The sequence below is a fragment of the Pecten maximus genome, chromosome 10 (assembly GCF_902652985.1).
Source record: "Pecten maximus chromosome 10, xPecMax1.1, whole genome shotgun sequence".
NCBI lineage: Eukaryota > Metazoa > Mollusca > Bivalvia > Pectinida > Pectinidae > Pecten > Pecten maximus.
In genome coordinates, this window is record NC_047024.1 from 43114847 (window position 1) to 43127779 (window position 12933).

A 12933-nucleotide genomic window follows, 5' to 3' on the forward strand; every position below is an offset into this window, starting at 1 on the left:
ATAGACTGTCGGCACTGTAACATCTTTGTGACAGACAGTGTATAGACTGTCGGCGCTATAACATCTTTGTGACAGACAGAGTATAGACTGTCGGGGCTGTAGTATCTTTGTGACAGACAGTGTATAGGCTGTCGGGGCTGTAGTATCTTTCTGACAGGCAGTGTATAGACTGTCGGCGCTGTAGCATCTTTGTGACAGGCAGTGTATAGACTGTCGGCACTATAGTATCTTTGTGAAAGGCAGTGTATAGACTGTTGGCACTATAGTATCTTTGTGACAGACAGTGTATAGGTTGTCGGGGCTGTAGTATCTTTGTGACAGACAGTGTATAGACTGTCGGCACTGTAACATCTTTGTGACAGACAGTGTATAGACTGTCGGCGCTATAACATCTTTGTGACAGACAGAGTATAGACTGTCGGGGCTGTAGTATCTTTGTGACAGACAGTGTATAGACTGTCGGTGCTGTAGTATCTTTGTGACAGGTCGGCGAAGTAACATCTTCGTGACAGACAGTGTATAGACTGTCGGGGCTGTAGTATCTTTGTGACAGACAGTATATAGACTGTCGGCGCTGTAGTATCTTTGTGACAGACAGTGTATAGACTGTTGGCACTGTAACATCTTTGTGACAGACAGTGTATAGACTGTCGGCGATGTAATATCTTTGTGACAGACAGTGTATAGACTGTCGGCGCTGTAGTAACTTTGTGACAGACAGTGCATAGGTTGTCGGCGCTGTAGTATCTTTGTGACAGACAGTATATAGACTGTCGGCACCGTAACATCTTTGTGACAGACAGTGTATAGACTGTCGGCACTGTAACATCTTTGTGACAGACAGTGTATAGACTGTGGACGCTGTAGTATCTTTGTGACAGACAGTGTATAGACTGTGGACGCTGTAGTATCTTTGTGACAGACAGTGTATAGACTGTCGGCGTTGTAGTATCTCTGTGACCGGCAGTGTATAGACTGTCGGCGCTGTAGTAACTTTGTGACAGACAGTGTATAGGTTGTCGGCGCTGTAACATCTTTGTGACAGACAGTGTATAGACTGTCGGCGCTGTAGCATCTTTAACGAGTATAAGGACATTGTCCATTATTTGCCTTTACTGACTGTTCCCAATAATAGCTTCTTACCCGTCCTAATTATGATCAATCCTAATCCCTTACCCAGACTGAAGTAAAATATGTACATGTAAAGCAATGCTCGCAACACAGAAAACGACACAATGCTAAATTTGTATCAATAGTCGGTGATGATTAGATACCAGAACATTCTCTGTCATGCATGCTGACAAACTGTCATGTGATATCAGGGTGTCCTCTTCCTCGCTTGTTAACCCACCTAGCACTGTTCATGCCATGGTGTGCCGTCCGTCGTCTGTATGTTTTCCGCCTGATTTTTCTTTGGAATTATTGCTTCTCAGAAAGCCTAGAATTATGATACTAGGCTGGTACTTACTGAGGTAAAGCCGGACAAAGAAATATTCGATGTTACAAGTTTAAACATTCAAATGACATCTCCTGATTAACATACACATCTAGAATCAATGTATTTGGCTGGCGAGTTCCTGATATGACGCCCGACAAAGTTTGCGAAATGAAATAAACCTGTTAAATGACGCCATTGATGCGCCGTGACTGTAAGGAGTATTAATAAAGGACGCCATCTTTGACGCGCCGTGACTGTAAGGAGTATTAATAAAGGACGCCATCTTTGACGCGCCGTGGCTGTAAGGAGTATTAATAAAGGACGCCATCTTTGACGCGCCGTGACTGTAAGGAGTATTAATAAAGGACGCCATCTTTGACGCGCCGTGACTGTAAGGAGTATTAATAAAGGACGCCATCTTTGACGCGCCTTGACTGTAAGGAGTATTAATAAAGGACGCCATCTTTGACGCGCCGTGACTGTAAGGAGTATTAATAAAGGACGCCATCTTTGACGCGCCGTGACTGTAAGGAGTATTAATAAAGGACGCCATCTTTGACGCGCCTTGACTGTAAGGAGTATTAATAAAGGACGCCATCTTTGACGCGCCTTGACTGTAAGGATTATTAATAAAGGACGCCATCTTTGACGCGCCGTGACTGTAAGGAGTATTAATAAAGGACGCCATCTTTGACGCGCCGTGACTGTAAGGAGTATTAATAAAGGACGCCATCTTTGACGCGCCTTGACTGTAAGGAGTATTAATAAAGGACGCCATCTTTGGAACACGATGAGATTATAACGACAGCTTTGACAATTCCTCATGGTCTTCATAAACCTGTATCTCTTGAAAACCTTGTGTTGTTAGTGTTTCTCTCAGAGAGATGTCATAGAGATTTTTGTGTAAGGAAATAACCCTGGGATATCCAATGAAGCAGTAATAATACTATACAAATGGAAAATTCACAGAAGGGAAGTTTTTTCATTACAATCTGCACAAGTTCAATCCAAACTTCCAGAACACTCTGACGGACCCACGATTTGTTGTGGAGGTAAAAAACTTTAAAACTTTCCACTCTCCATGTCAGAAGCCTTTTTTAATATAGCAGTCCCTCATGCCGCGTACTTCAGCATCAAATGTAATATACCAGTACGTTAGAATGATTAGTTGGTAAAGGACGCCATCATTGACGTGTCGTGATGATAGGGCTATTGGTAAAGGACGCCATCATTGACGTGTCGTGATGATAGGGTATTGGTAAAGGACGCTATCATTGACGTGTCGTGACTATAGGAGTATTGGTAAAGGACGCTATCATTGACGTGTCGTGATGATAGGGTATATTGGTAAAGGACGCTATCATTGACGTGTCGTGACTATAGAGATTGGTAAAGGACGCTATCATTGACGTGTCGTGATGATAGGGTATATTGGTAAAGGACGCTATCATTGACGTGTCGTGATGATAGGGTATATTGGTAAAGGACGCCATCATTGATGTGTCGTGATTATAGGGGCATTGGTAAAGGACGCTATCATTGACGTGTCGTGACTATAGAGATTGGTAAAGGACGCTATCATTGACGTGTCGTGATTATAGGGTTATTGGTAAAGGACGCCATCATTGACGTGTCGTGATGATAGGGTATATTGGTAAAGGACGCTATCATTGACGTATCGTGACTATAGAGATTGGTAAAGGACGCTATCATTGACGTGTCGTGATGATAGGGGTATTGGTAAAGGACGCTATCATTGACGTGTCGTGACTATAGAGATTGGTAAAGGACGCTATCATTGACGTGTCGTGATGATAGGGGTATTGGTAAAGGACGCTATCATTGACGTGTCGTGACTATAGAGATTGGTAAAGGACGCCATCATTGACGTGTCGTGACTATAGAGATTGGTAAAGGACGCTATCATTGATGTGTCGTGATGATAGGGGTATTGGTAAAGGACGCTATCATTGACGTGTCGTGATGATAGGGGTATTGGTAAAGGACGCCATCATTGACGTGTCGTGATGATAGGGTATATTGGTAAGGGACGCCATCATTGACGTGTCGTGACTATAGAGATTGGTAAAGGACGCCATCATTGATGTGTCGTGATGATAGGGGTATTGGTAAAGGACGCTATCATTGACGTGTCGTGATTATAGAGATTGGTAAAGGACGCTATCATTGACGTGTCGTGATTATAGGGGTATTGGTAAAGGACGCAATCATTGACGTGTCGTGACTATAGAGATTGGTAAAGGACGCCATCATTGACGTGTCGTGACTATAGAGATTGGTAAAGGACGCCATCATTGACGTGTCGTGATGATAGGGGTATTGGTAAAGGACGCTATCATTGACGTGTCGTGATTATAGAGATTGGTAAAGGACGCCATCATTGACGTGTCGTGATTATAGGGGTATTGGTAAAGGACGCAATCATTGACGTGTCGTGACTATAGAGATTGGTAAAGGACGCCATCATTGACGTGTCGTGACTATAGAGATTGGTAAAACACGCCATCATTGATGTGTCGTGATGATAGGGGTATTGGTAAAGGACGCTATCATTGACGTGTCGTGATTATAGAGATTGGTAAAGGACGCCATCATTGACGTGTCGTGATTATAGGGGTATTGGTAAAGGACGCAATCATTGACGTGTCGTGACTATAGAGATTGGTAAAGGACGCCATCATTGACGTGTCGTGACTATAGAGATTGGTAAAACACGCCATCATTGATGTGTCGTGATGATAGGGTATATTGGTAAAGGACGCTATCATTGACGTGTCGTGATGATAGGGGTATTTGTAAAGGACGCTATCATTGACGTGTCGTGACTATAGAGATTGGTAAAGGACGCCATCATTGACGTGTCGTGACTATAGAAATTGGTAAAGGACGCTATCATTGACGTGTCGTGACTATAGAGATTGGTAAAGGACGCCATCATTGACGTGTCGTGATGATAGGGGTATTGGTAAAGGACGCCATCATTGATGTGTCGTGATGATAGGGTATATTGGTAAAGGACGCTATCATTGACGTGTCGTGACTATAGGGGTATTGGTAAAGGACGCTATCATTGACGTGTCGTGACTATAGAGTTTGGTAAAGGACGCCATCATTGACGTGTCGTGACGATAGGGGTATTGGTAAAGGACGCTATCATTGACGTGTCGTGACTATAGAGATTGGTGAAGGACGCCATCATTGATGTGTCGTGATGATAGGGTATATTGGTAAAGGACGCTATCATTGACGTGTCGTGACTATAGAGATTGGTAAAGGACGCAATCATTGACGTGTCGTGACTATAGGGGTATTGGTAAAGGACGCTATCATTGACGTGTCGTGACTATAGAGATTGGTAAAGGACGCCATCATTGACGCGTCGTGACTATAGAGATTGGTAAAGGACGCTATCATTGACGTGTCGTGACTATAGAGATTGGTAAAGGACGCCATCATTGACGTGTCGTGACGATAGGGGTATTGGTAAAGGACGCTATCATTGACGTGTCGTGTTTATAGAGATTGGTAAAGGACGCCATCATTGACGTGTCGTGACTATAGAGATTGGTAAAGGACGCCATCATTGATGTGTCGTGATGATAGGGTATATTGGTAAAGGACGCTATCATTGACGTGTCGTGATGATAGTGGTATTGGCAAAGGACGCCATCATTGATGTGTCGTGATTATAGGGGTATTGGTAAAGGACGCTCTCATTGACGTGTCGTGACTATAGAGATTGGTAAAGGACGCTATCATTGACGTGTCGTGACTATAGGGATTGGTAAAGGACGCTATCATTGACGTGTCGTGACTATAGAGATTGGTAAAGGACGCTATCATTGACGTGTCGTGATGATAGGGGTATTGGCAAAGGACGCTATCATTGACGTGTCGTGATTATAGGGGTATTGGTAAAGCACGCCATCATTGACGTGTCGTGACTATAGAGATTGGTAAAGGACGCCATCATTGACGTGTCGTGATGATAGGGGTATTGGTAAAGGACGCTATCATTGACGTGTCGTGATGATAGTGGTATTGGTAAAGGACGCCATCATTGATGTGTCGTGATGATAGGGTATATTGGTAAAGGACGCTATCATTGACGTGTCGTGACTATAGAGATTGGTAAAGGACGCTATCATTGACGTGTCGTGACTATAGAGATTGGTAAAGGACGCAATCATTGACGTGTCGTGACTATAGGGTTATTGGTAAAGGACGTTATCATTGACGTGTCGTGTTGATAGTGGTATTGGCCAAGGACGCCATCATTGATGTGTCGTGATTATAGGGGTATTGGTAAAGCACGCCATCATTGACGTGTCGTGATGATAGTGGTATTGGCAAAGGACGCCATCATTGAAACGCCGTGGCTATAGGGGTATTGGTCCAACAAACCTGATCGAGTAATGGTACTATATAAACAGCTGTGGTTCCAGGCATTCTAGGAGTCCTGTAATATGTCGCCACGTCTTGGAGAGATCGAGTGTTACATATGTGGGAAGTCGGTGTCGTTTACTTCGTGTGTTAGAACGGACGTCTCTTGTTCTGTTCGAGAACAAAATCTTTCTTGGTCAAATAACCGGAAGTGATCACGTAATGTTATTATCACAAGGTATTTTTGTGATGAAAATTTATAGTGCTAAAACTGACTCCGACTACATTCAATGTCAATCTAGTTGTAATCATGTGTTGTTTGTTTGTTGTTGTTGTTTTTTTTTTTTTTTTTTTTTTGTTGTTTTTTTAATTTGGTAATTTAATAAACGTTGTGCTTTTTTTTTTTTTAAAGATTTAACGATTTAAAAGATTTTAAAGATGTAAATGTCTGATTCCCATCTGAGTTTCCTGAGAACTTGAGATAATGCTTGCAGTTTGGCCCAGAAAATCCTCATTGATGAGCCATTCCTCGAATGTATATATCTGTCATGTGATTAACTTGCGAATGAGATTAAATAAGGCGCGGTGTATTGGGGCCTGTATAATGGGTCGTCTGCGTAGTATAAATTTTACCATCAATAAACATTACCGTTCAAGGTCTGAAGAACACTCCGCAGTATAACGACCAATCTTGTTGGGGGTAGATGAATAGATTAGTTACCAATAAATACCGGTAGCAAAGAATATTTTTAAACAAGAAATATCTTTAAAAAAGATAAACGGCATAGTTTTAATGCTGGTGGTTATAATGTAAATAAATCAACGAACTAATGCGTTTCAGCACGGACAACAAAATTATATCAGTTTGGTGATAATAAGACTGCATTTGAATCAGGAATATAATTTTATCAATGTATTATATGAAAATATACATCCACTTATTCAGCTTGCATTCAATCTTAACTTTGTTTCGTTTTTAACTGCATGTCTGCATTTTGCATTTACCGCTACATTGACCAATCACGTACTTTATCTTGACCAGTAACGCCACCTGTCGCCTCATATCCGGGGCCAAAAGAATATTATACGGCTATGCTGAAAAATATCCCTCCGCGGTCTGCTGATTATACAGTACACAGCACGTGACATTGTAATAGATTCCGCAAATTATCCCTCCGCGATCATCATACTATACAGTCCAGAGCACGTGATGCTGTACGTATTATTCCAGACATTACCATAATCCGGGTAAGTAGGATGCGTATTGCTCTCCCCCGGGTCTCATTAGGAAACCTTCTCTCCGTTGTAGTTTCCAATATTAAGGTTTTTTTTATACTTGTTGGTTTTTCATGTGTCTCCGTTAATTTGTCGCGAGCTCAGTGACGTATATATGCGTCGTTAGGGACCTGTCCTTCCTTATCAGGATGCAAGCATATATATAGTTGTATCGCGATAGCAGAGGCTTGCCTCTCTAAAGAAAATACAAAATATAAATCAGACCAGTATTTGTAGTATACCCGAATCCATAGCTAACTGCAATAACACTTAGATCGCCTCTAAAAGTAGAGATGATAATAGATCAAACCACTCATAGCAGGTTTAGTTTAGTTTATTTTGTTTAACATCCTATTAACAGCCATGGTCATTTAAGGACGTGCCAGGTTTAGGAGGTGGAGGAAAGCCGGAGTACCCGGAGAAAAACCACCGGCCTACGGTCAGTACCAGGTAACTGCTCCACGTAGGTTTCGAACTCGCAACCCAGAGGTGGAGGGCTAGTGATAAAGTGTCGGGACACCTTAACCACTCGGCCACATAGAAGGTTCATCGGGATTCGTCAGTAACTTGTCTTCTAGAGCAATATTGCCGTGTTATTGTATATGGAAACACATGCGATATGTAACAAGGTAGATGGGGAAGCAGGGATGCTACTATCGAGAAATGGGATTTTTTCATAGGAAACTTGATACCATCACGTTCATACAGTGTACAGTATTTGGTTAGTTTGTCAATGTTCAGTAAAATTTAAAGCCAAAGTCTGTAGTGTCTTCAATTTCAAGTTCATGTGTTATATCTATTTTTGTTTCAAATGCCAGGTGAAGGCCACGATTTTCGAGAGAACTGTATTAATATTCCGCTCAAACTTTTGGTATATTTATCGATTTATATGTAAAAAGAGTTGGTATATGAATAATAACTGGACTAGATATGTTAATCAAACAAATGGAATCTATATGCAGAACCAGCTGTACTAGGAGAAATGGTGTACGACTCGTACAATAGCCATTACAGTAGTTCTCGGTATCGATCTATACAGAAATGATCATAAAAAGCAGGACATTCCCATCGACAACATGTCTACTTGTGGAGACCGCGTTATGAGTTCTGTCATGAGGTTTGTTATTAAGTAGATTCTCATTCGTTTCTTTTATTTTCCTGCCCACGCCTTGGACCTGTCCAGGCTATTTATTAAACGTCTCTGTCTGTTCGTTCTTTGAACTTTGTAATTACTCATGTTACAATTCTAAAAAATAGAACTGTTGCCCGAATCAATAGTGTTTTCCTCATCACATAACACATATATCAATCCGGCTGTATACAAAGATAAACATGTTATCAGGCTGTATACAAAGATAAACATGTTATCAGTCTGTATACAAAGATAAACATGTTATCATGCTGTATACAAAGATAAACATGTTATCAGAATGTATACAAAGATAAACATGTTATCAGGCTGTATACAAAGATAAACATGTTATCAGACTGTATACAAAGATAAACATGTTATCAGACTGTATACAATGATAAACATGTTATCAGGCTGTATACAAAGATAAACATGTTATCAGACAGTATACAAAGATAAACATGTTATCAGACTGTATACAAAGATAAACATGTTATCAGACTGTATACAAAGATAAACATGTTATCAGGCTGTATACAAAGATAAACATGTTATCAGACTGTATACAAAGATAAACATGTTATCAGACTGTATACAAAGATAAACATGTTATCAGACTGTATACAAAGATAAACATGTTATGATGCTGTATACAAAGATAAACATGTTATCAGACATTCTAACACGATTCGTTTGCAACGCGTGTTTTGATTGGTTGCGGACCGACTTCTAATCTGCGATAGAACCATGACATATCGTGTTAAGCCACGCCCCGTTTCTAATCAAAACAATATGGCGTAAAGTTCGACTCGTAGCGAAATTCAACACTCTGCACTATTTATGATTGATGACCCGTGATATTGGAATCGAAAGTGAAGAAATCGAATAGAATGAATTAACTTAATAAATTTAACAAAAATCGTTAACATCATTCTTACCGTCATTTATTGATTGAAACGTTCATTTCGTCCGTGTGTAAGCATCTAAGGTCAAGTAAAATCCGAAATGAAATGGAACAAGTGCACACAACTTCACATAACGGTTGAGCCTGTAGAAACACATCAACCCTGACTTTGTTAAAATGCACATGTCGTTAAGCATACTGCGTAAATCCAAATATGTCTTTAAATCTTCGGAAACAGGACTTTCACAACAATCCAAATACCCCGCTTCGTTAACATACAGACCGAGCTCTCGCCAGTATGGGCGTGGCCAATTGACCGACTTTGATAGCTTCTCTCTGATTGGTCAATCCGCCACAGTATGACACGTCACTAACGGAGGTCACAGAGTACTTAACAGCGTACTTGTAGCACTGTAAAACAATGTTTCTAAATATATGCGATAGTAAACGTGTTAGAATGGGGATAGTACGTTGTTTTTCGTGGCTATACGGTCTCGAGTTCAAACCAAATTTCATGTTCTAATCGCCAGTATAGCCACTCAAAACAACTTACTATCCCCTAAGTATACAAAGATAAACATGTTATAATGCTGTATACAAAGATAAACATGTTATCAGGCTGTATACAAAGATAAACATGTTATAATGCTGTATACAAAGATAAACATGTTATCAGACAGTATACAAAGATAAACATGTTATCAGACTGTATACAAAGATAAACATGTTATCAGACTGTATACAAAGATAAACGTTATAATGCTGTATACAAAGATAAACATGTTATCAGACTGTATACAAAGATAAACATGTTATCAGGCTGTATACAAAGATAAACATGTTATCAGACTGTATACAAAGATAAACATGTTATCAGACTGTATACAAAGATAAACATGTTATCAGACTGTATACAAAGATAAACATGTTATAATGCTGTATACAAAGATAAACATGTTATCAGACAGTATACAAAGATAAACATGTTATCAGGCTGTATACAAAGATAAACATGTTATCAGACTGTATACAAAGATAAACATGTTATCAGACTGTATACAAAGATAAACATGTTATCAGACAGTATACAAAGATAAACATGTTATAATGCTGTATACAAAGATAAACATGTTATCAGGCTGTATACAAAGATAAACATGTTATCAGACTGTATACAAAGATAAACATGTTATCAGACTGTATACAAAGATAAACATGTTATAATGCTGTATACAAAGATAAACATGTTATCAAGCTGTAAACAAAGATAAACATGTTATCAGACTGTATACAAAGATAAACATGTTATAATGCTGTATACAAAGATAAACATGTTATCAGGCTGTATACAAAGATAAACATGTTATAATGCTGTATACAAAGATAAACATGTTATCAGACTGTATACAAAGATAAACATGTTATCAGACTGTATACAAAGATAAACATGTTATCAGGCTGTATACAAAGATAAACATGTTATCAGACAGTATACAAAGATAAACATGTTATCAGGCTGTGTACAAAGATAAACATGTTATCAGGCTGTAAAAAGATTAACTCGGTTAATGGAAGTATTAGACGATATGACATATAAGTAAGTTATTTTGATAGATACTCAAACAGAAACAGGAAGACGTCTATGTCTGCGATAGATGATACAATTACAAAAAGTACTCCGACAATGCTACTTTTGTTAATCATGAGTGATGATCGATTTTGTACAGCAACTTTAACAGGAAACTGTGGACAGGCACGCCGGATATACCAATGAATAAAGGCATCAGTATACGTTATCCAGTACCTCTGAGATTCAGACAATGGCGAGTGATTTAACTCCGAAGCAACAGGTCATTGACAAGAGACTGAAGAGAGCCAGGTGACGCCCTGGAAACATCCTTTGATAGGGAGTGTTTTGTATGCCGACCACCTTTCTTCTGATGGAGTAGTTATTCTGTGATTGCCAAGCGGAGTGATACGTGTGTGATTGCCCTCTTGATATTGTAGGTTTACATACGTGGTGGTGATTGCGTTCATATTTTGTGGATACCATCAGGTAACAGAGATGTATGGATGGTTGTCATTAGCACATGGAGGAATATATATGTGTGAATATTATCACGCGGAGTAATACACTAATGTGAATACTATCACGCGGAGTAATACACTAATGTCAATAATATCACGCGAAGTCATACACATGTGTGAATACTATCACGCGGAGTAATACACATGTGTGAATACTATCAAGCGGAGAAATTCACACGTGTGAATACCATCAAGCGGAGTAATACACATGTGTGAATAATATCATTCGGAGTAATACACATGTGTGAATACTATCACGCGGAGTAATACACACATATGAATACTATCACGCGGAGTAATACACACATGTGAATACTATCACGCGGAGTAATGCACATGTATGAATAATATAACATGCTGTAAGTTTGGACGTTTACATTAAGCTCTATGGCACACGGGGCATTGCAAACATGGAGATATTTTCCAGACAGTTCCGTATGCAGTAATAAACAAGTATACATTTCACTGCCATCACACCGCTAGCTTATCGCTGAAGGAACAGCAACTTTACGGATGTGACAAGTTGTGTAATTCATGGAATGTAGAAATAAGCTAAAATAATGATGAGGCTTACGTCATCACCACTGAATGATCATAGTGCGACCTGACATGGACCTTTACGTTTTAGAAGCCTCACTACGTCATTAAAATGGACGACGAGTTGATCGTCAAGGTGATTGCCATATGTACTGTGATAGCTGTGGGACTGTGCGGGACTGGGTACGTCCTGGCCAGGGCAGTGGCCTACAAGTCTGACCCCACACTTAGGTGTATATACAGGGGCATTCTGATCTCCAACCTCCTGGCGATGCTTACCAGCTTTTCCAACTTACTATTGGGCACCATTGCAGGTAAATATGTAAAACTAATACAGCAATTCATACAGGTCAATATAGTCCATAGCAACCGATAAATTCAATATAGTCCATAGTAACTGATAAGGTCAATATAGTCCATAGTAACTGATAAGGTCAATATAGTCCATAGTAACTGATAAGGTCAATATAGTCCATAGCAACTGATAAGGTCAATATAGCATAATGCAACTTATAAAGCCTAAAGTGACAATATAGCCCATAGCAAATGATAACGTCAATATATTCCAAAGCAACTGATATGGTAAATATAGCCCATAGCAACTGATACAGGTCAATATAGCCCATAGCTGCAACTGATACAGGTCAATATAACCCATAGCTGCAACTGATACAGGTCAATATAGCCAATAGCAGTAACTGATACAGGTCAATATAGCCCATAGCAGTAACTGATACAGGTCAATATAGCCAATAGCAGTAGCTGATACAGGTCAATATAGCCCATAGCAGTAACAGATACAGGTCAATATAGCCCATAGCAGTAACTGATACAGGTCAATATAGCCCATAGCAGTAACTGATACAGGTCAATATAGCCCATAGCAGTTACTGATACAGGTCATTATAGCCCATAGCAGTAACTGATACAGGTCAATATAGCCCATAGCAGTAACTGATACAGGTCAATATAGCCCATAGCAGTAACTGATACAGGTCAATATAGCCCATAGCAGTAACTGATACAGGTCAATATAGCCCATAGCAGTAACTGATAAAGGTCAATATAGCCCATAGCAGTAACTGATACAGGTCAATATAGCCCATAGCAGTAACTGATACAGGTCAATATAGCCCATAGCAGTAACTGATACAG

The 12933-nt window shown here is 39.8% G+C and overlaps 1 protein-coding gene across 1 annotated transcript in view; it reads left to right on the forward strand.

The window, feature by feature from the left end:
* The first annotated feature begins 11835 nt into the window (after window positions 1-11835).
* The window catches only part of LOC117335357, a 29862-nt gene continuing 28764 nt past the window's right edge, over window positions 11836-12933 (forward strand). The window contains exon 1 of the mRNA XM_033895296.1: window positions 11836-12092. Within this exon, the coding sequence (XP_033751187.1) occupies window positions 11891-12092 (202 nt within the window). The 5' untranslated portion in view covers window positions 11836-11890. The remainder of the gene's footprint in view (window positions 12093-12933) is intronic.